This window comes from Centroberyx affinis, unplaced genomic scaffold, assembly GCF_046629955.1.
Source record: "Centroberyx affinis isolate AG114_WGS23_722 - 3 ecotype Tasmania unplaced genomic scaffold, CSIRO-AGI_Caff_v1 ptg003390l_1, whole genome shotgun sequence".
Taxonomy (NCBI): domain Eukaryota; kingdom Metazoa; phylum Chordata; class Actinopteri; order Beryciformes; family Berycidae; genus Centroberyx; species Centroberyx affinis.
The window spans coordinates 701,088-728,891 of NW_027281375.1; the positions used below are offsets into that span (position 1 = coordinate 701,088).

A 27,804-nucleotide genomic window follows, 5' to 3' on the forward strand; every position below is an offset into this window, starting at 1 on the left:
TTGCTGATGCGCAGCAGCTGACAGGAACAGCGGGGACACGGCGACGCTGCTGAAGGGCGAACCGGGGCGCAACTGGCCGCAGGAAACCGGAGAGGACAAGGCGTAGGATCCGTCAAGGAGAGTGCTTATATTCGCTGCCAGCAAGCCGCAACCGAAATCGCACATTTACTGAAGCAGATATGCGTTTGAAAATGTCTCTTATGCAGCGTTTCCGAATTTCAGTCTCTTTTGGAACAATATAGGACAGCGGTCTTTGAGAAAATGCTATATGGAGAGAGAGAGAGAGAGAGAGAGAGAGAGAGAGAGGGAGGAGGGGGTCTGGCCTATGCAAATAATACTCGGCTTGTTCTATCAGTGATCTTTCCTCGTTTTACTCGGTGATTCTTATCATCTATCAAAAGACCGAGTTATTTCGGCCTTGTAGTAGCCTAGCCTGTGCGGTCCATTCCCGTCCGACCGTGCTACCCCCTCCTCTGGTTACCGGCTGTGCTGCTGCGGCAGAGGATTAAAGATCCCCGACAGAAACTACGTCACGACCGCATCACGCCTCGGTCCGCCCGCCTCAATCCCGAGCTGCAAAGAGGACCGCATTGTTTACGTCAGTTTTTCATTATTCATAAAGTGCAGTAGGCCTACACCCTCATGATGCCCCAAAAAGTAAGACGAATTATTGTAGGCCTACTCCTGACGAAAAATCACTATTATTCCCATTAATTCCTAGGGACCTTAGACCCGTGGGGCTAAATAGAGAGTTTGTAGTAGGCCTACTTTATAGTGCTATTCTATCTCCTATGGTATGATTATAGCCAAATAGTAACTTAATATTCCTAGGAACTTATAGTTTTGCTGTGATATTTGTATATCATAGTTCTAAAATGTATTATAGGGCTACCATAGACTAGTTCTGTCGTTAGGGTGTTTATAAATGTATTTTATCTGCCGGTATTGCATGAACTGAGCATAGGGCCCATCCACAACCCACATTCAGCTACAGGCTATCAGAGACATTTCTTTGATCGGCGCAAATCTATTTCTCCCCATCAACCATGAATAGCCTTTAGATGAATAGGCTCAGGGGATTAATTAAAAGCCGATCCAAAGTCCTGCAATGATAGATCAGAGCTGCTTTTGTTGCCATGTCACATCATGAGGAAGCTTGTCATATAAGGCTCCTGGTTGTGTTTCCTCAAAAAAATTTAATAGAAGCTAAAAATCTACCTAGGCTGCACAGGATGGCACGATTTGCTTCAACGCGTGCGTATTCAGTTCACAATCATTGTGCGTGCGTCTGCGCCAGCGTCACTTTACGCACGGACGCAAAGCGCTAAATATAGCATTGTATGTCAGAGCGTGTCAAAGGAGATGAATCCTCATCGCCTGTTCTGAACCCAAAGCTGACAGGCAACTCTACCGTATGATCTCCCTCATAAATGGCCACTATCAGCAGAGTGACTGCTGGCAAAATACAATTTTTGTGTGCATGTGATTGTATGTGTGTGTGTGTGTGTGTGTGTGCTGAGCATGTCGGTGTCTGTGTCTGTGTGTGCTTGAGGAGAGAAAGAATTGAGGGTTTTGGGCTATTATCTCTCTCTTCCTTCAGCAGATGGATAGTAGATGTCCATTATGCATTTGATTTACAAAACGTGTAGGCCTACCAACTGGGAATTTGGGAAATGCAAATGAGGGCACTAACACTGAAGTTTCAGTTTCTTGATGTTGATAGAAAAAATCCTGTTTGAAGCCAGAGTTATACATTCATGTATAATTTATGATTGTATCAGTGAAGTGTTTTTGATGTGAACACAATGGCTTATGTGCTTTATATTACAGACAATACTGCTACACTTACTCAAGATTTAAGCAAAAAAAAAAAAAAAGAAAAAAATCATTGCAATCTCTGTGTGTCTCTGTGTGTGAAAGTGAGAGAGGCTTCTAATGAGGAAGACAGATACCAGAGCAGCACAGCAATGTGCATGATCAACCTACCATCTGGTCCCTGCTTAACGATGATGGCTTATCTCAGCACATACTATACACAGCTTTCCGCCCCACATTGTCACCTATGCAATGCATTGTTTGATCACGAACACCGGATTACAAAAGCAAAGGCAAATTCATGACCCCGCCCAAACCTCTGAGAATATTTTTAGGCTAAAGGTAATAAAGTTTGTTGTTATGGCCATTGGGAGTCAAGCCAAACATGTAGACAGGAAGGTTTGTCTTTTGGGTCATATAGGCTATCATTAAATGATTGCAGTACACTGATATATCCACTGCCCTATCATGTGCCTATTCAGTAGTAATCAGAAACAAATCCCATAGCTTTAAGACAGCCTGAAACTCTTCAGTGACAGGATTTTGCCATATGTGGGCAAAGGGTCTGTCTGTGGTCACTGTCCTGATTTTCTTTTGAGTTCTTCTCCCTTTTGTCCTCAGTGCACCTTTAGCTGTTTTGGAAAGTAAGAAGACACCCCCCCTCAACAAACTCCCCATCATAAGGTCCCAGATGGGACAGTCCCACCAGCAAGGGGGCAGGTGTGGTGGCCACGGCTGGTGCTGAGCAATCATTGGCTGTGATTAGCCAGTCCAAAGTAAGTGCTGGAGGGAGTTAAAATGGGGCAGGCTGCCAGCTGCTGGTGTCTGATGATGACGGGCTGGGGGAGGGGTCTATGGGACTGTATGCAGCTAGGTTGGCTGAAGGGGTGTGTGTGTGTGTGTGTGTGGGTGGGGGGGGTCCTTTCTCTGGCTACCAAGCTGGCTCCCAGCTGCCCTGGCAGATACAGAATGTGACACGTCAATCCAAATGTCTGACCTGGGCATATAACAGCTATGTGTTCACCTATTAATTTACAGTATTTGAATATATGTCCAGCACCTGCACATTGAAGCACATAAATAGGGAACATACATGGACAAATGTACACATATAAACACAAATGTCAATATGTGCATGCACAAACACAGACACACACATGAACACACAGTAACACAGCCTCGTGATTTGAATGAGGACACATCATTTTAACTCAAAATGAAGCAGGTACGGCCTTCATCTTAACCGGGTTACATGGTTATGTTGCTACTGTTTTCTATTAGGAAGCACCTGGCCCACTAACCAATATCAAATTTCATGGTGTTTGTAAAGCTAGCTCCATTTAGACCTCTGTCTGAGTGGATGGCTGACACGCTGCAGCTGCGGTCGTCATAGCAACAGGTAATCTGCATTTCCTTTTGTCTTCTTGATTACTCTATTTGACTCAGGGCTCTCTCTCTCACACCCTCTATGTTTTAAGGTGGGGTGGGGGGCATTGATCAGCTCATCCTGTTTGACAGACCTGTCCATCAAGTGTGATGACTCTGTTCTGGCATTAATGGGGCATGTTTCATTTCTTATATACATCAGCACACAGGAAGTGTGCCTCTTGTGTGTTACTCAACACTGAGGTCTTATTTCACTGATGTCATCACACTGAATGGTGAGCAGAAATGCTATAGGCCTAGTTACTTAGGCTCAGTATGGGCCATGACATACAAATGGTGAGCATAAAGTGGAATAAAATCAGATTTGTACCGTTCATCTTACATTTTACTTTGTCACTTTCTTCCCACATACCAAAAACTTGTAGTCTGTCTACGCCCCTTGGTAAAATATCACTGGCAGTTTTACCTGAGGTTATAATCTTGTGTTGAAGTCCCCAGTGATAGTGGCAGGTTATGGGAGGGTTTTTGTTCCGATTTGCACCCAACATGGCCTCCAGGACGGAGATGTCTTTGTTCCCTTAAATTGGGCCTTTGTTGTGTCTCTCTGGGCACTGAATAGCTCTTTGTGTTGCTGACTGATAAAGCCTCTGCAAACAGTCATCTCACACACACATACACACAAACACACGCAGACACACACTCAGAGGCGTTAGTAACGATGTTACAGCCACATTAGATCATGGACTTACAAACAGATTGACATACAGTACAACAGAAGATGTCCTGATGAGTTTATCCCTTATGCAAACTGGGCCTTGCCCCCAGCAGTCACACCAACCACTCCCTGTTAAGTATGGAGCAGCCACCATTGCTTTGAAACCAATCAAAAGGATCCTCCTCTGTATGATTGGTATTATTCTGTGGGTTTGAATGAGCAGTAGGTCGGTATCAGAGTGGCGCACATTTGCATTTTATGGCCCGCTGCAGAAGGCTTGTGGGGCCGATTAGATGGTTGGCTTCTCCGAGGCTGGAGGACGGGCTAAGCAGGCATCTGTCATGCTTTGCATGTATTAGTGGTCTGGAAGGGTGTGATCCTCCTTCATCAAACTGGGTTGAATTTTACCTTATTTCAGGATAGTTGAATCAAAGCTCAATTCTCCACTCCCCTCGTTCTCTATTATGATAGCTTTCAGCATCTTTGATCAACATCATCCTGTTTTCTTTGTCTTAGTGCTCTCCTTGCTATAAGTTGTTCTTGTCTTTAATCTTATCCAATATTCCCATGAGTACTCTCCAGTGATTCTCTCTACATCACATCTGTCCACTCACTTGGCTCTAGCTTGTGTGTGTGTGTGTGTGTGTGTGTATGTGGAAAAGAGATGGCGTTATCTTAATGTCAGAGTAAATTTCCTCTGGTTGCTGCACAGAAGCCAGGGCTCTGTTGTACCAGCAAACACTCACATGAACAGATAACAGCCTCCAGCCTTCTGCTTTCCATAGGTCGTTTATTTACACACACACACACACACACACACACACACACACGCATTGTATACATGCAGAGACACTGGCACAGGCACAGACACAGACACACACACACACTAACCGCAGGCAACAACAGGAGATTCAGACATATGGGGATGTCTGTAATGCTGTTTAAACATAAAACAAAGAGGAAACCCGCCTATGTGCACACCACACACACACACACACACACACACACACACACACACACACACACACACACAGGGAGGAACACACAGGCAATGTGTTTTTGTGTTTTCTGATTCAATCTATGAATGCACCTGTCCGTCAGTATATTGCATTATTACAGGTAATGCAATTAGGTGTGTGTGTGTGTGTATGTGTGTGTGTGTGTGTGTGTGTGTGTGTGTGTGTTTTCCATACATTGTCAGAGGGCATCTCAAGTGTCCCTGCAGCAGAGCTCCAGCTGGGGGTCAGGGGTCAACGATGACAGGTGTCCCTGGGCTGCAGATGCCTTGTGCAAAACCAGCAGGTGTAGGGAGAGCATGGCTGGTAATGGAAACAGGCCATGATCATTTTTATCATTCAGATATATTAACCTCCATAGAAACTGAGCATTAGTTAAAGGATCATAGTGCTGTTGATTTCTTTGCTCATCTTTGTAATTTCTCTAGTAGTTCAGATGCAGTTCTATTGTTGTTCAGTTCATAGCATGTGTAGTTAGATATGTAGTTCAGTCATATTACCCTCCGCTGGTCTTTGGAGTCTATTCAGTTTGAAATTGTATTAAAATGCTGACAAACATCCTTATCAACCGGAAGCCAAAATTCATTAATGAGAAATGTGATAACTGGTAACAGAGTCAGGAACTTGGAATCAAAGCCTACTTCAAGAAAGATAGATTTCATTTGAGTTCATAGTTGGAAACTAGCATTTGATTTTTATTAACTGAGCATCATACGTCTTGATAATGTGTCCCTCAACATGGAAACTTCTGCCAGTTTACATTAAACTTAACAATTTAGATGTGACGTTTGGCACTCATATGATGAGTACAAGTGATCAAAACATGCACAGTTTTTCTTCTGATATAGGATAGGTTTATAACCATTATTCAAAATAAACAGTGACTTATTTTGCATAATATCCTGCATCACTTCAGTTAACACCACCAAATGGTTTTCAGCTATTAGACTTCTGTGAAATATACAAACCAGATGACTGAATAAGGGAGTTGGTTATTTGTAAACAGGTAAGTTATTTACATGTGACATAAGGCGATAATTGTTTTTTTCTTGTTTGTTTAGAGTGTTCATTATCATTAAGAGATATAGATTTATAGATAAATGTTCTGTGAAATTGTTCAAATTCATCTTATTTGCAATTTGCAGGGCTGTGGAACAACTGGTTACATGTGTAATAATGTGATAAAAAAAAATATTACTGTAAGTGCCATCAATGGAAAAAAAAAATGAAAAAATGACCTCAATTGTATCCTTTTGCATATGAAAACATCCATATTACATGGAATTTCAGTTTTATGGATCAGGATATACAATTAGATTCTATTACTAGAGAGTGAGCAGTATGGTTGATTACAATTTTGCAATGTAAAGTGCTGATGATAATAACAATGTAATCCACACGTCACTACACAAATAACAATATAATATAGCTACACCAGAGTAAAAAAATAAATTGTGAACAATTGAAAACTGACAACCTTGTTCATGTGCGTTAAAATACAAGTCACTATAGTAAAGACAGAGCAACTCATAGGCGTAGATAGGTGAGGCTATGGGTTATACCTGAAACAGTTATGTTGATTGTTTGTGAGATGTGACAAAAAGAAGCAAATATATTTTACTAATATTTTTGATTGTCTTCAAAGTATTGATGCCTTTTTTTTAACAACAGTACTTTCTGGACGGCACTGTACATACACACTCTCCATGCTCCATTATAACTCCGGCCTGCTATTGAATAGAGACTCCGTGTTGAAGCTCTCGCATTGAATTATAAATGGTAACTCAAAGCCCCAGGAACACATGCATGCACAGACAACCACTCACATGTACACACACACACACACACACACACACACACACACACACACACACACACACACACACACACGCGCACACACACACACACACACAAAGTAACAACAATCATAGACCCTAATGCCAGTGAATAGAAAGATCTGTCACTGACCTTCTGAGAGGGTCGCTGAGGTCAGCGCTGTGTATTCAGCAGCTGAGGAGGAAGTGTAACAGTGGCAAATGACAGATGTTAATTAAACAGATCACCAGCAAGCTGTACATACTGTTTAGATCATGCTTTGAAATACACTGAATGAAGATCTTAATATAAAAGTGTGAAAGTTTGATGAGTTACAGTGGGTTGTTTTTACACATAGAGCAAAAAGTTCTCAATTTCTATATCTTTATCTGTATCGTTAACTGCATAGTGTTACCATATGGCAACAGTTTTATTCCAACAACATACTGTATAAACATTTTTCCTGTAACAATAGCTTGTTATCAGTAAAGAATCATCAATACTAAAACAACTGAACTTAACATGAATTTGAGTAATAAGCTGACATATGTTTGTTGTTGTATAACAAATTTGCAACAGTGGAGCTGCAAAAGCTCCACTGTTATGACTCCATAGTTCATGTTGACATAACGACTGGACACAAAATATTTAAATGACTTTACAGAATGCATGTGACTCTATTTAGGACTCCAAGATCACACAATAAAAATATTTTTTGTATTAGGAGTCTCTCTCTCTCTCTCTCTCTCTCTCTCTCTCTCTCTCTCTCTCTCTCTCTCTCTCTCTCTCTCTCTCTCTCTGAATGTTGTGACTGCCCTCTGATGTTTTTTTGGGGTAATGACAAAAATATGTGTGGAGAGATCAGTGGCCCAGAGCCTTGTTAGTGTCTCTGTATAACATGTCTAGCATGGCTAATTTAATTTTCTCATCAGGGTGCTGTCTGCTCAAGGAAACTAATCCACCTGCTAATATACAGCTGCATGTAGCCAAGTGGTAGAACGATACAGTAGTCTTTGGGTTTGGAGAGTAATAGAATTAAGATAGTAAGATTATAAAAAAACAATGGTAAATGGTAAACCCCTAATATATATTTTCAAATGCTTGAAAACATGGATGATTACTTGTGGGTGGATTACTCAAAAAAATGCATTTTAATGGTGGGATATAAAAGCAATCGTTATTTTTAACAACTTTAAATAATTTTTAGTCACTCTTCAGACCTGGTACACCAACAGACCCAAAACCCCGTCTCTTCTCTTCTCTTCTCTTGAGAAGAGACTAAAAAACTCTGATAAGAAACTTGAAAAAAAAAACGAAAAAAAAACCCCAAGGCAACTCCTCTTTGAAGTATCAAAAGACTAAATACTTTATTATATCATAGAAGTATTAAAAACACCAACATGTTTCAGCAATTATTCAGGGTGTCTTTTTGACTTCAAAGAGGAGTGCCTTGTTTTTTTCTTCAAGTTAAATTTTAAATTTTTCTTTTTCTCTTGTTTTCATTTGTATTTATGTCTGTTTTGCTCTGTAAAACACCTTGTGATGGGCTTGTTTTCTTTCTACTTTACTTTCTAAATAAATTTGAATAGACATGACTTGACTAACGCATTACATTTTTAAAGTGACCTGCCCAACCTTGAATAGCCTTGATCCAGGTGACAGCCATGGAAGAGCAAACAAAACAACCAGGCTTTATCTGATATGACAGTCCCTTCCCCCGACCGGCTCTCCATTGGCTTTGTTGACTTGTCTGCAGGCCCAGAAGGTTTAGAGAAAGCTGGAGACTGGAGAGAGGCAGTTGGGCCAGATGGTCAGATCCGGAGCAGGTTGATGAAAGAGTTTGCTTATGATGCCAGATTAAAACTTTTAAAATAACAAGTGAAAACTAGCGTAGTGCTAGTTAAAGGTTTGTAAGCTGCGAGCGTCTTGGCAAGTAATGCTGTGTTTTCTATGACTGTCACGGATACAGACAGCTGCTCTAATTTTTTTAGCAACACCTATTGAAATGACAATGGGTTTCAATATAAATGTGTTACATTAGTTTACAGCCTTGCAAATCTAACCAAATGAATACATTTTTGACCAGTGCCTATACCTGTTGTATCTATTGAATAAACAGAAACACTACCATGTTCAAATGCATTCAGACTGCAAGCAATACAATCACAAGTCCATTAATTTCCTGTAGAGCTGAGCAACCAACAGGCTTGTTGGCCAAGAAAAGTTGGCCACAAATGTGCTTCTTATTGTCATCAGCCATTACTGTAACAGCCAGTTACATTTCTGTGCTTTCTAGTTTCGCTGCTGATTTCGTCTCATGAACAATAGATCCGCCTGGCAGGTGCAAAATGGATGAGAAGTTGATTACAGCCATTCAAAGCTTCCCAGTTCTTTACAGCTCTTATTTGAAAGACTAGAGGAATGAACTTCTCAAAAACAATGCTTGAACAGTTGCATCCATTGTTGGGGGTTGATGGTAAGCGCTGAAGTAATTTTATTCAGCCTCATCTTTTTATTTTTATTATGAAGGCAATACCAAAACAGACAGAAGGACGCACAGTGTCATAGATGCAAAGCACCCTACACAGTTCAGTAGTATTGCAGACCAAACAGGGATTCCCAGCATCCAGTGTGCCATGCCTCCTAAATGCCACTAGGGGCAGATAGGCTAACCGTGAGTGAGAGAATGAATATGTGAGTTGATTTCTGGATCCATGAGGTCCTTTGCATCTAAAAATACATAATTTGCTTATTTTTCTTGGTCAAAACTCTGTAGTTGCACAAGACCACTACTCAGAGCAACACACCAACCAAGTTGCTTGCAGTGTGAATGCTGAGATTATATGCTGTGCTTCTTTCATTCTGTGCATCATGTTTGGCATTGCCTAGGTAATAAATGCGCTTTCATCTTCAAAATCCTTGACAGCTATACCCAAGCTAATCTGAGCTGGCTAATAAAAGCTCAACATGTTAGAAAAAGACAAATGGATGGCTGTTCTTCCTCTGCTGCCTCAACCATGTACTGATCCCAACAGAAGAGGGCTGTAGAGAAGATCACTGTCTACACATCCATGTACATCAGATCAGAAATTAAGTGTCTTCTGCTGCTTCACCAGGTCCATAGGTCAAGATTGTGACACATCTGAACCTTTCTGTGTGAATATATGTGATGTCCATTAAGTGGTTTAACTGGACAGTGATTGTTTGTTATATCTTTTAACCCCAACTATCAGATCATTTTTACTTTCATCATCATCTTGAATTTAGCTTTAAAGAGCAGCAATAATCAGCAGCAATATTCCTCTTTCTTACTGAATGTACACCAACATAATGTACTGAAAAGCATCTTTTTGTAGCTAACCTGGGTATGATACACTGAGGACTTACACTTGGAGGTGATCCCAGAGAAATGGTTGCGGTTTGCTACTCTGGCCAGGAGAGGGCAGTGTCTCCATTCCTAATGTTTCACACGTCCATGATCCAGTTCCAGATATTGCCTTAACAGACGTGACACTTGGGAGTGATGGAGAGACTGAATTCTTGGAACATTCTCCTGTTGCACTTTGACTCTGATGTGCCCATATTAAAGCCAATGATGCAGCTCTTTATAAAGCATTTAATTTACGCGTTTTCAGCCTAGTAAACTATATTTTCACTTCCATGAATCTTGCCCAGGGCTGTGTGTGTCCAGGCTAAATTCGTTCATCTCTACCATTTCATATCAAAGCTATAAACTTGGCTTGCTCCAGTAGACTATGATATTGTTGCTGGAATGTTCTCTGAGAGGATTTTATGGTCTTTTCCTGTAAAGGCTCTTTTGGGACTGGCTGAAAAACCTCTTCTACAGACAGTCAGGACATTCAGTATTTTGTTAGAAATTCCCCCTGACAACCACAGAACAAATCTAATAAAGTCTGAGCACCTCGCTGGACTCTCTAATGTCTCTATGATGATTGCAATATTCTTTTTTCACATGATAGAAACTGCGAGACGATGTGGTTCTTACATTAATAGAATTTTTTGCATCATCACTCTGCTAAGTATTATGATACGTTAAATAGGACAATTTCATGTCTCACCACTAAATTACAATACAGCTGTGATGCTACAATTATATCCACATTCGGAATGCATGATTTACATTTTATGTAAGTTTCCAGTTTGCTTTCCGGTTTGCTGGCGCATAAAATATCACTGTAAATCCCGTGTCTTTTAAACTGCGGTTGAGAAACGAGAAACACAGACTTTATACAGCAAGGCCATAAAAAGGAACATCTCTTTGTATATCAGAGTATCTGAGAACCTCCAAAGTGGTGCTAAATATCCTGCAAATAAATCTCAAATCTGGAAGGGCAATTTCCTCTTAGACTGATAGGTCTTTATTCTCTGTATTTTGGGACTAAATTTTAAACCTTATTTTAGAGTTTTTGTGTATGCATTTGTACGCTGACATAGTGAGATAACTCAATTTCTATCTGTGTGTATACAGAAGGATCACGCAACACTGTGTTGGTGTATCAAAATAAATAAAGGCTGTGTTTCTGCATGCATGTATGTGTGCATGCAAGTATGTGTGTGTGTGTGTGTGTGTGTAGGGGTCTGGGGTGCAGCTGCAGTGTTTTTCCTTTCCTTTTCAGTTGTCATTTTGTCCTTTAGCAGCCTGATGATTTTGGCCGTAATACTTGAAACATACAAGATCTTCCAACTATTTCAGCTTGTAACAATGTATAGAGCTGGGCCAAGGGTACCAACTGCTTGCTGGGATGGGAAATGGGAAAATTTGATACAATTGTCAACTTTCACCATTACATACACACACCTCTCTAATTTCAATGTTGAACTGCATTAAAATTAGCAAAAAAATAAATGTTGTAAAATGATCTGCTGTGTTCTTCACCGCATGAAACCAAGTTAGCACCCAGAAATTTCTTTTTGTATCTTGTTTACATATTCAAATCTCAGATTACACGGCAGACATTCAAATCACACACAGATCTTTTTTTTTTTTTTTTTTGAGCACAGCTGAAAGTTTTACATGACATTGCTCTACTGTGTCTTCCAAAGCATCAGCATGTTCCTAGCTCTCTAAGGTGGATGAGCATGTGCCGGGGCCATTTGGTCCACTGTCATGTCCAATATGAGCCATGCTTGCCTCATGGGTGCAGCTGCTGCATCCTCAGGAGGGTGGAGCTCACCTCATTGTCTCACAACAGGACAACTCTCAGTGCTAGAGTTACATTATGCTCCTATAGTATCTTACCCTTGTTTGTAGCATTTGGCCATGACTTCCATTACAATAATAAATGGAATTGTTTGTAGAGTTCGTGCCCCATGGGTATGTAGAAAATAGTTTCTTTTTCATGAGATTGTTTGGATAATATAAGCGTGAATGTGAGTTGTGTAACATGTTACCAATGGTGCAGTGCTTGTTTGTCCTGCTGCGGCCTGTAGACAAGATGCAGAGTGGGGGGAGATAGCTCCTCCGCTCGTCTCTGCCTCCTCTTGGCTGTGTTTACAATAGACATACCATGCCTGGAGCTGCTGTGCTCTAGAGTTTCACTAAAAAGGCCTGGGACAGACTTCTGTTTGAATCTGCCTGTGTGTGATTGTGAATCTAAACTTTGCGCTTTGTTTATGTCTCCTGTCCCCTGAGTATTTTGGGCACCGCTGACATGCTGCTCCCTTATTGGATAATGGGATGAAGTTGGACGCTGACACACTGCTCTCTTATTGGATAATGAGAGGAAGTTAGACACTGACACGACATTCGCTCTTCACTCTTGTCCTCTTTCATCTGGTTTCAATTGTGGCTTTTAGTATTTTTCCTATCCGGGGCCAAAAGAAGTTTTGGAGAGAGACAGAATGAGTGAGTGAGAGTTAGTGAAAGACAGAGTGAGGGGGTGCATGGACTAATTTTAGAAAGGATGAACCACTCATGTCACCAGAATACCCTGTAATGTTTATCTGTATTTATCTCTGCGACTTAGTGGGCCTCAATACCACACAAACTCAACAAAACACCAAAAAAATCCTCAAGCAAAGTTCCTCAAGTGTACAGAAGGGTTTTAAATAACACTCCCCTAAGCCCCGTCCTATCTCCACTCACAGATTTATTTTGTATTAGTTGACAGAGGTATTTGTTGAAGGCCAGGTGGGTACACGATGAGGCACACACACTGCTACAACTATAGGATGTCCTTAGCACATTCTGTTTTCCCATCACTATCGTTTCCTCCCTCATTCTTTCCCTTGAACTGTAACCTTCACTCTCCTCTCCCACTCTGTCTCGTTGCTGTCTCTGCTTCAGGGATGATGCCTTCAGTGTCTCCCAGTGTGGAGACGGGTTATTTTGAACCGGTGTCACTATTATAAGAGATGGCTAGTGTCCGCCGACTTCAGCTAGGTCGGAGTTCACACATTGTTTCTCATGCCTGCCCCCCCTCACACACAGAGGCAACAGGAAAAGGGATAGTGAGAAATGTTTACAGAGTGGATGTTTGTGTGGGCCAGGCTCTTAGCTCTGCTGAGTTAATGATGAACTGAATATTAGGTCGACCGGCCACGCTAAGGGAAACCTCCATCCTCTTTATTGTGGCATTCCACAGCTCTGATAACCTTAAATGAATGTGATGTGAGAGATGCAGATTACACCTTCCAGGCCCACGCTCACAATCATATGAATGCATTTCAGTCCAATAAGATATTACATTCCCTCCTCCCTGCATTAATGGATTACCTGAGCCGCTGGGGAGGTGTAAGGAGATCGCTCAGGAGAGGCCACAGTCGGCGACAGCATTACAGCATCCCCCAAAGCAAACAGACTGAGGCCAGTGCAAAACAATGAGTCTTACCTCCGTATGCAGCAAGAGACAACTGCATTATGAGAAAGAGAGAATATAAACAGTGTCAAGAAAAAATGCAGAGAACAATGTAAGAGAACACCAGCTGGTAAAATTTTGTTTAGACCTGATGTTACCGCCTAATACTCAGATTCTGGATGGAGAACAAGGTTGGCTCAATGATTGACTTTATGTCCAAGAGCAAACACCGCAACCCATAATCATCATGTCTCCGATACCATGTTTCAAACTGATAATGAGCCATTCATCACTGCTGGTTTACTAATTCTCCCGAAACTCACTCAGTTAACCTTGGATTGTATCAGACCACTGGTAAGCAGAATCTGGAGTAAATGAGATTCTGCCACTTCTCATTCTCTTTCTCTTTCAGCAGATGTAGAGTTTAAAGTTGTATTTATTAGGTAAATGACACAAAAAGATAGTATCGTTTTTATGTTACAACATTATTTATCTAGAATATTGGGTTTTATGAAATGATTGCTTTTTCCCAAAAATAGGGCCTCATGTAACATTTTATATTCCACAAGGGACATATTAGATATTGCTCAAGGACACTTCAGCAGGACGGACGCTTGCCAACCCGGGGTTGAGCTTGAGCCTTCCAGTTGAAAGACTGTCTCCCTAATCACTAAGCAACCTTGCATTCCCAACACAAATCTTCTTCTGTTCTCACCACTGCACAATATACAGTATATGTGGACTTTGAGTATCTGGCTATGAATGGCAAATACTGGAATATGGATGTCTATTTGCATTGTAACATTTTGTATTGTATTGCTTTTGCATTGTGAGGTTTATATATTGAATGTGTAAAATTCAGGAGTGGAGGTAGCTGGAAGGTCGCCGGTTTCAATCTGCTGGAAAAATGTGCGTGGGGTAAATGAATGAGTAGCGCTTTTCCCTCCCTCAACAACTATCGTCGAGCTGCCTTTTAGCAAGGCACTGAACCCCCCAACAGCTCCAGTGAAGCTGCTCATTGGCCGACAGTAGAAACTCCCAGGTGTGAATGTTGTGTATCTGTGTGAATGTGAAACAGGGCGTTGCTGGAAGAGAGCGTGTGTGTACTCAGCTGACTTTCCCTAGATGAATAAAGGTTAAGAAATTGGTGTGTTTTGTGTAAATTTTCTTCCGTGAATCTGTTAAAATGAGCTCTGTTTTTTCCCTGCGCTGGAGCCGAAGTAGTGCAGAGGGATCACCATTACAGGAGCGCTTTCCTCCTCCTTACTCCCCTCCTCCCTCCATCTGTACTAAATTGTCCCTGGTGTGGATACATTTTCAAGGTTCTGGCATGTAGCTGGGGTGTGTGCATTGTGTGTGTGTGTGTGTGTGTGTGTGTGTGTGTGTGTGTTATTGTGAGAATACATATCCCTAGAGTGGATTCGTTTTCACAGCTTTGTGGTGTGGCTAAGAGCAGATTCAATTTGGCATCTATTTTAATCCCAAGGATGTGAAAGTCACAGCGGCCTAATCATCATCCCAGGCATCAACCCCCCCATAAGAAAATGGCGTGTGTGTATTTGTGTGTGTGTGTATGTAAAATAAGTGTGTGTGTGAGTGTGTGTGTGTGTGTGTACAGTATTTGTGTGTGTGTGTGTGTGTGTGTGTGCGCGTGTGTGCGTGTGTGTGTGTGTGTAGGTTACAAGTGCATTCCCATACCATTCAGAAAGGTACAGAATGCTTCAGGCTGCTTTATACATTAGCTCCAACTCATGCTTAGATTGAAATGTCTAAAAGAGATAATGATTTTCTAATCTGCAAGACCAAATGTGACCCTGTGTGAAGGACACTAGTCTGAAATGGGTCTGAAGTTTGGTCTCCAATCCCCTTTTCTTATCTATTTTAGTCTGAACGCATATGCTTTCAAGGTTTCCTTCAACTTCCCCTGGAAATAGACTATAACTTTGAGAGTTTGTGTACACAAGCCCTCTCTCACTCCCGACACAATATTACTAATTTGGCAAACCCTATGGTACATTATAGATTCACTTCTATTTTTAAACATCAAAACTCACCTACCTGACCCTGAAGCAGTCCTGCTGTTAGGAACATCAGGTATAGTGATGCAGAATCTCACCTTTTTCTTTTCATTGTAAGTCAGTTTGCTGTGTATATTTGCAGTCCTGCAGCCACACTGCTGCTCTCCAGGTGGCCTTGTACCAACAGACGCTAGATGACGCTGTTGTACCAACACTTTGTCCAGACTCTCACTCTATCACTTGTCTACCGACCCATAGATCTGCTATTAGGCTCCTGCAAATGAATGGTCGATTTAAGGCTTTAAAATGTCTGAAGAGCTGTATTCCCAATCGATTTGGGGAAAATAAATCTCAGCACCTGACGTTCGTTGTTCATTATTTCTGAAATGTAGGTAATGTCTGTGAAAGTTTTATCATTTTACCAACTGATGACTTAAATTGCCTGCTCTCCTTTAAAAGGTGCATTTTTCAATTGTATGTCATGGATCGTTTTGTAAGTGTAGATTTCACATTTTTCAAATGTCGAATATCTAATTTTGGAACAAAACCTTTCATGTAGGCCTATGTCACACATGTAGCCTACTGTATGTCCACGTAAGCTGTAGATTGAGGGAAAGGCTAGCCTAAATTGTAGGTAGAGATGTTATTTACAATGCAACCTGCTCCCGTTCATGCGTAAAAGGCTACAGCAACATAAGTAAGATGGTAGGCGGCTTCCTGGGGAGGAAACAGCAGGAAACAGCAGCATCCTCTAAGTCTAGATTGCCTACTCATCAGACATGGACCCCCATCAAGTCATAAATTCAGGGCAATTCACTTCAGAGACAGAATTCAGTCAATGCCTCTTATCTTGGATAAATATTTACTTCCATGGGTTTCGGCCCAGGAACAGACAAGAACACGAATGTCCCCTCGGGAATTTCCAGTTGATCAGCAGCTCTCTGTATCGGTGAAGGCCACATTCCACCTAATAAAAAAATGCTGCGCCAGTCCCCACAGCATCAAAGGAGGCTGTGCGGAGGAGGCAGAGGAATGATCATGTTTTGCAAACCCAGCTATCTGGGCCCATGATAAAACTTGCCTACACACAAATGTAGCCCCGAGGGTTGCGTGACTTTGAAAGGATGCTAGTGCCCAAAGTAATAATTTCCAGGGCGCATCACGGTAAACAGCTACCAAATAAGAAGTATGAGGGGGATCCCCGCTCTTAGAATAACAGAGACCAAGCATGAGATTTATGCACTGGTTGGATTTGTGGCATAGGCAATGTGTGTTTTCTCAGCAGCACTTAGCCTAGTCTACTCAAACTAATCTGATTTGAAGAATATTTAAAAATCAGATTTTTTTGTGAATTCTTGCTGAGCTAAAAAAAAAAAAAGAAGCTAAACACTTGAAATATTTAAATAGTTTAGGTTGTGTGTCTGTTGGAAGTTTTTCATTCATAAAGAAAGCCACTGCCAGTCAAACCAGGGAGTGATTGTAGCTGGTCCCTGCTTGGGTTTTGATTTGTAGGGGCTGTGGTGTGCTGAAGGAGTGGGCTGGTTCCACACTTATTAGGCTGTTTCTTGGAGTCTTCCTACAGAGAGCGCAGGGAAGGAGAAGTTCGCACCAGTTTGCCTCCAATCCAGTCGAGGTTTCAATAGCAGCAGCGCGGCAGGGGAGGGACGCACTGCCAGCACTCAGGATACCCACTCATACACATTCATACCCCACTCATACACACTCATACACTCTAGAGCAGAGTTAAATCCGCAAGAAAACTGCCAACACGCACCAGAGCAGCCGCCTAATCCGATTGATAGGCTCCTACAGCAGAACTGAACTGAGGAAACTATTGGACACTGAAGAGGACAACTTGCATTTTGAATTTTCTTTAAGTCACAGTTCCTTTAGTTGTAAGGTACTTTTTTTTTATTGTGGCGGTATCAGAGCTGTTTTGAAAGCAAGCACCACCATCCTTCAGACAACTTCGTCGTTTCATAGTCCGAAAGGTAAGACTGCCTGCTTGAACGTTTGTCTATTTTTCGTGTGATCTTGCGTATGGCATGTGGCTGCGCCTCTGATACTGATTAAGCGAGCTTCTGTTAAATTATAACAGCGGTAGGCTGATGGGGGGAAAAAAGAACTTTCAATCTTTTCCTCAACTTTTCTGAAGCTTTTATTTTGACTCTGGATAAAAGCTCCAAATAAAAACAGAGTCGGACTCTGCGAGTAAAGCAGTCTTGCCTTTGAAACGCCTGCCAGAGAGAGAGGGGAAGAGGTTTTGCGGTTTACAACTCCGGGAAGTTAAAAGTTTCAAACACATTTCAATCAAGCCCGAACTCGCATGCTCTTTTAATTTTAGACTCCTTGGTTTGGGCTGTATTTCACAGCACACGGCGGTGATGAATACTCCCTGCAAAACTGATGAACTTTAGCCGGAGTGCTGAAAATCCCCTTGCTTTGTGCTCCTAAGGGTTCCCATGCTCCCAGGGGTGACAGAGCACCCAATAAAGCCACCAGACGCGATTCATCAATATGCGTCCTCGCCCCCATTTCTAATGCCCAGTGCGCTATGTGGGCTATTCTCTCCATCTACCCTTTTGATTGCAGAGCTGCGGATGTGAAGTGTGAAAACCTTGCATGGCTTGTGAGTTGGAGTATAATTTAGTAGAGGTTGTTTCCCCCTGTCACCCATGGGTGGCTTTACGCACCTGCAAGAGCCCTAAACGGGGTTAGGCAGCAATATGAGACCGTTTATTCAATCTATAAGCAGGTCTACTCTAAATTCCCACTGTCTCCGTATCATTGCAATTTGGAATATATTTTATTTCCTATCACCTCTTTTTTTTGTAATTATTCAAGGCAGATTAATAGTATTTTAGTTTATTTTGGGAGTTGTATTTTCCCCATCCAGTCCATAGTGAGACCCATGTTTTTCCCTTCAGTCTCAGAGTATTTAATGAGAGACAGACTCGGGATGGGAATTTGAATAACTGTATTTAGTAGCAGGGTGAAGCCACACTGCCTCCCTTCTACTTTCTCAGGAGAATGAATCATGAACAAAAGTCTTAAAATGGGAAGGTCTGCGTTGCATACCGTAACTAAACCGTGATTTGCATATGAAAACTCCGGGCTGAAAGAATTCCGCCAGTGTTGCTATAGCCATTTGCGTCCAGAGAAGTGACAGGCTGCGGTGTATATACAGTCTCCTCCGCGTTGCCTTTGTCCGGACTGGATGTCACATCCAGAGTCACTGGTGGAAGATTAAGGACATGGCGACACGTTTTTATTTCCTTGTTAAATTATTCATCATATCCACACCCACTCCCGGTCCCCCGGCACATTCACTGTGCAAAGCCCCTCATTATGCTCCCTCAGATGGACACAAGCAGAGGCAGTGCCCTCAGTCTGGCTGCTGAACAGGGCTTCTGTGCTCCCTCTGCCCAGTAGAACATAACGGATCATGATTGACTCATTTCCCACGATGCCGCTCCGTGCCCTTATCCTTGATGATGGGCAGTGGGTGGATGACTTTCCCATGGGGCATTCTGTGTTGTAATCTATGATCACCCTCAGCAGCCATTTGAATGCCTCATTTTCACTGCAGTAATAGAAAGTTGCCCTGCGACCTGACCGCTCTCCTCCCAGAAGCATTCCAGGTTGCAGTGCTAAATGCACGCTCCAGAGATGGGCTATAAAGAAGAGGGGCTGAGAGGGAAACTGGGCTCTCCTTTCCCTCATGTTATTGTGCCAACATGTCTTTGTGGTCTGATGATGTGGATAGTTCAGAAACTCAAACTGTGAGTGATGTTGTGGATGGCGAGGAGACAGGTCCTGAGTGATGATTTAGACTTATACACAGTGCGGAGCAGAGGAATGTGATGGTTTGGACACACACACACACACACACACACGTACACACGCACACACACGCACACCAGATAGAATCTTGAGTCTTGGATTCGAGCCCTTACCACAGTCTCTACCAATTCATTAATGAGCTGTTTGGCTCTCCAAGAGCACCAGACCTGCTTTGGTTTGGCCTGCCTATAGAATAGGTCCAGGTCCTGTGTGGTTCCATCCTTGGCTCTCAGCTGCATATCCTCCACTCACTCCAATCCCCACGTTGGCCCTGAAGTGACAGCAGTGATGGAGCTTGCTACTGAAGACCTACCGTAAATCTGCCTTCAGAGTTCCTTTAAGAAAACACACAGAGGCTCCAGGTCCTGTGAGTCCTGCCAGGCGTCTTGTTGGGTGGAATCCGAAATGTCTCTTTATTTGTGTTGAAATTAAAGTGTCTTTTATTCCCTCCCGTTCTGTTAATGAGCTCCATGTGGCAGCAGGCAGGAGGCTTATCCGTCTTGACAAGGAGCTGGAGGGAAGGAGAGAGACCGGTTAAACAAAGTGAGGGGAGAAAGGGAAGGTCAGGGGTAGTTTGGTGCTCACACACTAATGCACATGGACGAGCATACGTGCACACACGTTAACTGATGGGGGTGGGACCAGTGGATGAGTGGTATGGGTAAGCCGCTCCGTGGTACATGCGTGTGTTATGGTTTGTGTTCTTTGTTCAGAAACACCTCCATACATGGTGATCATGTGCTAATAATCAAGGTGTTCCTTACTTCACATTGGCTGCTGGAAATACACTCATACACACACACACACACACACACACACACACACACACACACACACACACACACACACACACAAACACACACACATTGAGAGCAGACACATTGCACCTTTGTTATGTGAATTATGTTGAGTGGTCGATCAGGTGGATGGAAATAGTCTCTGTGGATTGTTGCGAGTAATTGTATTTTTTAGAATTTTGCTTTAATCTTACCTGTGGATTGAAAATGATTTTAATTAGCCAGTTGATTGATGTCATTGAAAAGATTGCGTCCATCTGGGACATGTAAAGGCATAGTGTGAACATTTTGTTTTGGCTTTGTACATAATATCCCATTTTGCTTGTAATGGTCCTGAATGTGACCGGGGTCAAAGTTGTTATGGAAGAAATTTAAATGAAGGGATTCCATTCTTCAAGTACTCAACTATTATAATCACACAGGAATTATAGTAACATGAAGGGGGGGTTTTAACATCACTAAATTTATCTGAAAATTGACAGGCTGTAAAGACACATGTACATCTTACATTAATTTAGAATGATTTGGATCTAGTACAGACATTTTCTAGTTCATTTTTTTAAAGGTTAATTGATGATGTAGGCATTTTTAGGTGACAGCCATGGGAAGAAAGATCATCACTATTTCCTCAATCAGGGAAGTTCAGTCTAGACTGCTGCATTTTGCTTGTAATCCCATTACACAGCCCTCTAGATTCCACAACTTCCCAGTTAGAATACATACGACTGTTTTCAACCAAAAGGTCTTGAACAAAGTTCTAGTTAAAGTGAAACAACAACAAAAAAAAAAAGTATAAATAAATAAATATAAAGCGGCAGCAAAACAAAGTTGACACGATTGTGGGTGACCTTGCCTTAAAATTATCTTCCCCCAAATTACGATCATACATTCTTCCTCATTCTAATTAAACATTAGGCTTTATTTGTTCCAGATGCCGCTTTTTTGATGTTTTATTTTGGTAAGGGAGCTCTGTGGCATGAGAATGGTGCAGGCCTGCATATATAAGCAGATCCATCCAAGTCTGTATGACTATGTATACTGTGTGCTGTTCCACTCAGCCGCAGGAACCAGACACTAGCAGGCTCAACTGCTCTATATATTCATCTTTCAGCAAAACTCTTAATGTGGATCAGGGAATGTAACATTTATTGCAGGTGGGATAAGTGAAAATATTGTCAGGCTCAGCAGTTGGTTTTAAATCAGTAATATCACATGTGAAGAGCACATGGGACACACTGGAGACACACAAGGCACACATCAATGTTATGCCTATGTCCAACACTAGGCAAGAAAATGCATGGCGATGAAACTCTTACTGTATGAGTGATAGCAGACATTATATCTAATGACATCAACATGTTAGTGCCATTGCATGGGCTTGATGAAGCAGCCGGGGACGGGGGCCTCTCTGTGTCTGTGTGGTGTTTGGGGACGGAATGAAAGACGGCTCTGAACAGCTCCGTACATACCACCTCAGCGCTGTCTTGAGTATTAATAGACATGTCTTTGTTCCGACCGACACGCTTCTGAAGTGGAATGAGACAAGCCGAGGAGATAAGGATCTCCTCTCCCTGTGAGTCAAACCTCAAAGTACCACTTACATGGCTTTCCTTTGCTCTCTGAAGTCTGGCAGCATGACGGGAGGCTGGGCTCAGGCAACGGCAGAGACGGAGACACTGACAGGAGCTGTCAAGGGCTTTTCTCTGGCCTGCGTTTTAAAGGACGATAATGTAGTAATGAAGCCGTGTTTGTAGTGCGGAGGTACGTCCAGGCCTGGCTCCCTCTGGTTTTACTTATCTGTCTCTCTTTAGGGAGGCAATGAGGGAAGGGAGGAGGGAACGTGTTTGACAGGAGGGACAGAGAAAGGGAGGGATGTACATTATATGTGCTCACGTGTGAATGAGAAAGAGATTAGCTGTATTTGTTGATGGAAAAAGGGTGATCAAGGGAAAGAGAGAAAGACAAGGAAGGGCGAGCAGAGAAAGGGAGAGGGAGAGGGGTCATTAAAAGGACACCATCTCGCTTGCAGTAAATGGCAGTAAAGTATCTGGCTAATCTGCCGTCATTACGCTGATTAAATCACCAGGGATTTGGCGTTCCCATCAGCTGCAATCAATGGGGCAAAATCAATAGACAGGGGATACGTGAGAGGCTCTCAGCCACGGTCAGCTGCACCTAGTCTGTCCTGAGCCACATCCTATATCTGTGGATTGCTACACTAAACATTTTTATATAGCTTTCTATGAAATAGTATGGCTCCCTGGAGCTCCTAGCAATCTCTTTTCCTCCACACATCCTCGTTTAAATCTAATCTCTCCCCCTCTCTGTGGCCTGGAGGCCCTTTTTGGTGTCCCTTACATTTTCTCTCTCTCAGAGATGCTAAGCTTATTAAAGTTAATTAAAGCTAAAACTAAAACTGCAACTTAACTGGTATGAAAACATAATTTAGTAACATGAAACAAAAAAAGAATAAAGAAAAACTCTATATAGAAACATAATATAGAAATTCTAAACTCTATAGTGAAACTATAACCTCTGTTGCCAATTCTAGCTGACATAAAATAATAGTTTGTAGTCTTTTTAGTCAATGCCAAAATGAGAGAGGAGGGTAGGAGAGAGAAATGCAGAAATTCCTCAACACTTCTGCATTTATATTGAATATTGGACACATAAAATAGCTGCTTTGCACACATTCTTCTTGAGTCAAACCATCAAAGTATTGAGTATTAAACTCAAACTCAAAATAAAAGAAAACAAAAATATTAAACAATATAAATTATATAAAACAAAAATGATTGAAAAATAGAAACTACACTGGAAATAACAAATCACATCTCACTGAAACTAAACTGAACCTGAAACCCTATTACAAAAATAAATAAAAACCAAAACAACAGCCAATGCAAATTCTAAACTAACTATTATAACCCTGCTTATGTTGCCATGGTTGTGTTATACTGTGAGTGAGAGTCATTCTTCTGTCTTTTCCAGGATGAGGCAGTGTAAAGGAGCTGAGGGTTGGAGTGTGGTCCTGCTGGTGCTGTTGGGCCTGGGTGCTGTGGCCCAGAAGCTGCCCACGCGAGACGAAGGCCTGTTCCAGATGCAGATCAGAGACAAGGCGCTGTTCCACGACTCGTCCGTCATACCCGATGGAGCGGAGATCAGCGGCTACCTGTTCAGAGACACGCCCAAAAGGTAACAGTTTCCCAGACAGTCTATGAATCAGTTTCACTAGATACATCTTAGTCAGCGATTTCTAGGAACAAAATTGTGGCACAAAACATTGCCATGCCGTCATGAAGGTAAATGCCCACAGGGCGAAATGCTCCTCAGTGATTTTCTAGCACTTCCGTTGGATCTGCTGACTGAGCCACAGCAATCACTGAGGAAAACATTAAACTTGTTGATGGGCACTTACTGTAAACAGATAGGAAACATCAGATGTTGCACTGTAACATGAACTATTATGTTGATGCGAAAATAAATAATTAATGAGAAAGTCGTGTTCATGTAATTGAGTGTCTGTCGGTTGAGAGCGAGAGACCAAGGTCAATGGTTTCAATAATATCTCTGCATGCTGAAGCATAATAAGCTCAGGCAGTCTGCTCTGATGTAGTGGTGTGCATCATCGTGGATAACTTAAAAGTACGATGAGTCAAAGTGATTATGCGGTGCTCATATCAGTGCCTTTAAATCTTATTCTCACAGGTACTACTTTGTGGTGGAGGAGGACAACACGCCCCTGTCTGTGACTGTGACGCCTTGTGACGCTCCTCTGGAGTGGAAACTCACTCTGCAGGAGCTGCCAGAGGAGGCCAGCGGAGAGGGATCAGGTAAATGACATTAGGCAGCGGTGGAAGAGGTTAATCACATGTTATGCGAAAATATCACTACCCCCCCACACACAATTAACCTACGCAGTGATGTTAGGCTTTGTGTTTTGGTGGGTTTTAATTAAGTCACAGTCGTAGTGTCTAGTCTGACCACTTATGATGTCTGGCTTGACCAAAGTGACGTCTATAATTTTAGAGAAGGGCACTGCTCTACTCAGCCTGCTGAATCAAAGCTATTACATCCCTTTACTTAGGCTCTGCTGGTCTTCTTATGGGAACCCCTGCTGCTCTGTCTGTTTGTCTGTCTGTTATCTGTCTTTCTTTCTTTCTTTCTTTCTTTCTTTCTTTCTTTCTTTGTCTTTTTTCTAGCTCACACACTCAAACTCTTTCTCCATCTGGAGAGTATCCTTTCAACACAAAAGATCAGACCCAATCATGCCAGATGAATAAATCGGTGGTTTAGAGCACACATATGTGTGACGTGAGCATATATTTGAATGTGAATACACGTGCAGCTGTGTGTGTGTGTGTGTGTGTGACCTTGTCAAATCAAATATTACAAAATGATTTATTGGGGGATTATATTGTTGAAGACATGTACCTTGAGTCAAGTGAAAAGAATTCATCACTAACTGGAAGCATAATGACAAATTTGGACACAAAAATCAATAGAATAGAATCAAAAATCAGTGCCAAAGGTGGAAGCGTGACTTCACATAGGTGGAATGACACGGTGCTGTCAGCCATAGTTCACAGTGAACTCTAACTCCACAAAAACTTCTTAGTCTCTTCCTGCCTTTGCTGCTCTTTTTGCTAAATGTCTCAACTGGGAGCAGATCTTTGAGCATTAATTTTTAGTACACCACTGAGCACACTCTCTGGTTGACAAACATAATATTATGGTTTCTTGCTCAGCTGCAGTAAGACCTTAGCCTGTCTCCCTCATGTAGAAGCTACAAGGCGCCTCTTTGTAGCACAGCTTCCCCGGAAAGGCCAAGTGAATACCGGCCTGTGATCTTAGGGGATGTTTAGAGTGAAAACATGGCTGGCCTGTGAGGGGCTAATCGTCCGTGAGGCTTGCGGCGCTTCGCTATGACCTCACCGGCATCAACACATTAAACAGGTCATTTTTAGCACCTGTGGAAATAATTTCTCATCTCAGCCAAATGAAAAGGGAGAAAAATCACTGGGAAGGTCTTCAATAAGAATCTGTAAAGATATTAATCTTGGTAATATCAACGTAGGCCCATTTGGAAGCAGTGCTATGGAAAGAGCTCATGTTGTGCCTGTTTGTCTTCCAGGAGAGCCTGAACCTCTGGACCAGCAGAAGCAGCAGGTGACAGTAGATGAGGGGACGGAGCTCTACACCTATAAGGGAAATGATGTGGAGTCCTATGTGGCCACCAGCACGCCTTCTGGTCTCTACCAGCTGGAACTGCTGTCCACAGAGAAAGACAGCAACTTCAAGGTGTATGCCACCACCACCCCAGAGTCCGACCAGCCCTACCCAGAGCTGCCCTACGACCCTCGCGTGGACGTGACCGCGCTGGGCCGCACCACCGTCACTCTGGCCTGGAAGCCTACGCCCACAGGCTCTTTGATGGGCCAGCCCGTCCAGTACTGCGTAGTCATCAACAAGGAGCACAACTTCAAGAGCATGTGCGCTGCTGAAGCTAAGATCAGCGCAGATGACGCCTTCATGCTGGCTCCGAAGCCCGGCAGAGACTTCAGCCCGTTTGACTTTGCCCACTTTGGCTTTGTCCCCTCTGACAATGATTTTGGCAAGGACCGAGGCCTCACAAGTAACAAGATCTCGCGGGCCTACACAGCCAAGCCCAAAGCCTCAGACATTCTCAAGGTGTGTATTGGCAATAAGAATATTTTCACGGTGTCAGACCTGAAACCAGACACACAGTACTACTTTGACGTGTTTGCTGTGAATTCTGCCACCAACACCAGCACAGCGTATGTGGGCACGTTCGCTCGCACTAAAGAGGAAGCTCGTCAGAAGACAGTGGAGCTGAAGGATGGCAAAGTGTCTGATGTTTTCATCAAAAGGAAGGGCAGCAAGTTCCTGCGCTTTGCTCCCGTCTCGTCCCACCAGAGGGTCACTCTGTTCGTCCACACGTGTCTGGACGCTGTGCAGGTGCAGGTGAGGCGTGACGGCAAGTTGCTGCTCTCCCAGAATGTGGAGGGGGTACGGCAGTTCCAGCTGCGGGGGAAGCCAAAGGCCAAGTACCTGATCCGTTTGCGAGGCAGCAGGAAAGGGGCCTCCACCCTGAAGGTGCTCGCCACCACACGACCCAGCAGCAAGCAGCCCTTCCCTTCGCTTCCCGAGGACACACGCATTAAGGCCTTCGACAAGCTGCGCACCTGCTCCTCCGCCACCGTGGCCTGGCTGGGCACGCAGGACCGCAACAAGTACTGCATTTACCGCAAGGAGGTGGCTGAGACTTATGGCGAGGAGCAGCGGCGTCGTGAACAAAACCAGTGCGCTGGGCCAGAGACCCGCAGGAAGTCAGAAAAGGTCCTGTGCAAGTACTTCCACAGCCCGAACCTGCAGAAGGCTGTGACAACAGAGACCATCACAGGTCTGGAGCCAGGCAAGACCTACCTGCTGGACGTTTACGTGGTCGGCCACAGCGGGCACTCAGTCAAATACCAGAGCAAACTGGTGAAAACAAGGAAATACTGCTAAATGACTCTGCAAAGAATAAATCTATTATAAATATATATATTAAATAAGTTTATTTAACTCTAAGTGATATTCTACTAAGGAGTGTATACAGACTGACTACTCACACAGCTGATGGGCCTGTGGCAGTGACTGAACTGTTTGTAGAGAGAGATATCAACCTGTATATTTATGTTTACATTTCATTGTGGCACGTCTGGGTGACCCGTAGCGAGCGGTGCTTCGTCGCCAGGCCTGAGGTCTCTACATCCTGTGGCCATCGGGGAGGCAGAACTTCAAAGAAGATCATTTCTCATCTTGTATGTTTCTTTGTTGCTGCATGACATTTGCTTTTGTCTGTCATATTTGTTTGTTCCTTCAGTTTCAAATCACCGGAGGAGATACAGTAGCTACCCGCATTGTATAGTTCTCTCACTGCATATTCAGTACATGTTTTAGGAGGGATTTAAATTATTTTATACTTTTTGCCTCTTTTTTGATTGTTTGTTTTTATTGATGACGATAATAACTGTTATGAGGAAATTCCAATTCTATGAGGAAATTGTCGTAGTTGAGACATTCCCTTGTGTATCTCAGCCAGTGTTTGCTCTAGAGCCCATCTGTAAATGTGTTCTGTGCTGGAGGTCTGTGTATTATCACTGTATCACTGTGTGTGTCACATGTACAGAGTTGTCCTGCCAATATTCATGTACATAAACACTAAATATAGAACAAGTAATCCCTGTGTCACCCTGGGTGTCATGTTCTTTTGCCAAGCAGTTAACATCACAATCATGGCTCCGAGATGAAAGGGCACACTGCATATTGTGTTTATAGATTCAGAGGCCTAAATTATGGTCACATAAGCAGAACTTGATACTTGGAGTGATTAAATGAAATGATAACTTGATCCCAGGAATGATTTGTGACTCACAGAAAGACTGACTGACCCTAAGGGATTAATTATTCGCTGGAATGATTTTTAAATGACTTATATGCCAGATCATATGCCAGATCTCACATGTTCTCGAAAGTAGCGCCTAAGTTTCACGCCACTAGAATATAGACCCTCTT

At 42.7% G+C, this 27,804-nt stretch overlaps 1 protein-coding gene across 1 annotated transcript; it reads left to right on the top strand.

Annotated features, from left to right (window-relative positions):
* Positions 1 to 17,185: 17,185 nt before the first annotated feature.
* ndnf (neuron-derived neurotrophic factor) lies at positions 17,186 to 27,804 on the top strand. Its single transcript, XM_071539063.1, has 4 exons — positions 17,186 to 17,574; positions 23,215 to 23,418; positions 23,932 to 24,056; positions 25,358 to 27,804. The coding sequence occupies exons 2-4, from the start codon at positions 23,216 to 23,218 to the stop codon at positions 26,752 to 26,754; spliced, it is 1,725 nt and encodes a 574-aa protein (XP_071395164.1). The 5' UTR covers positions 17,186 to 17,574; position 23,215; the 3' UTR covers positions 26,755 to 27,804.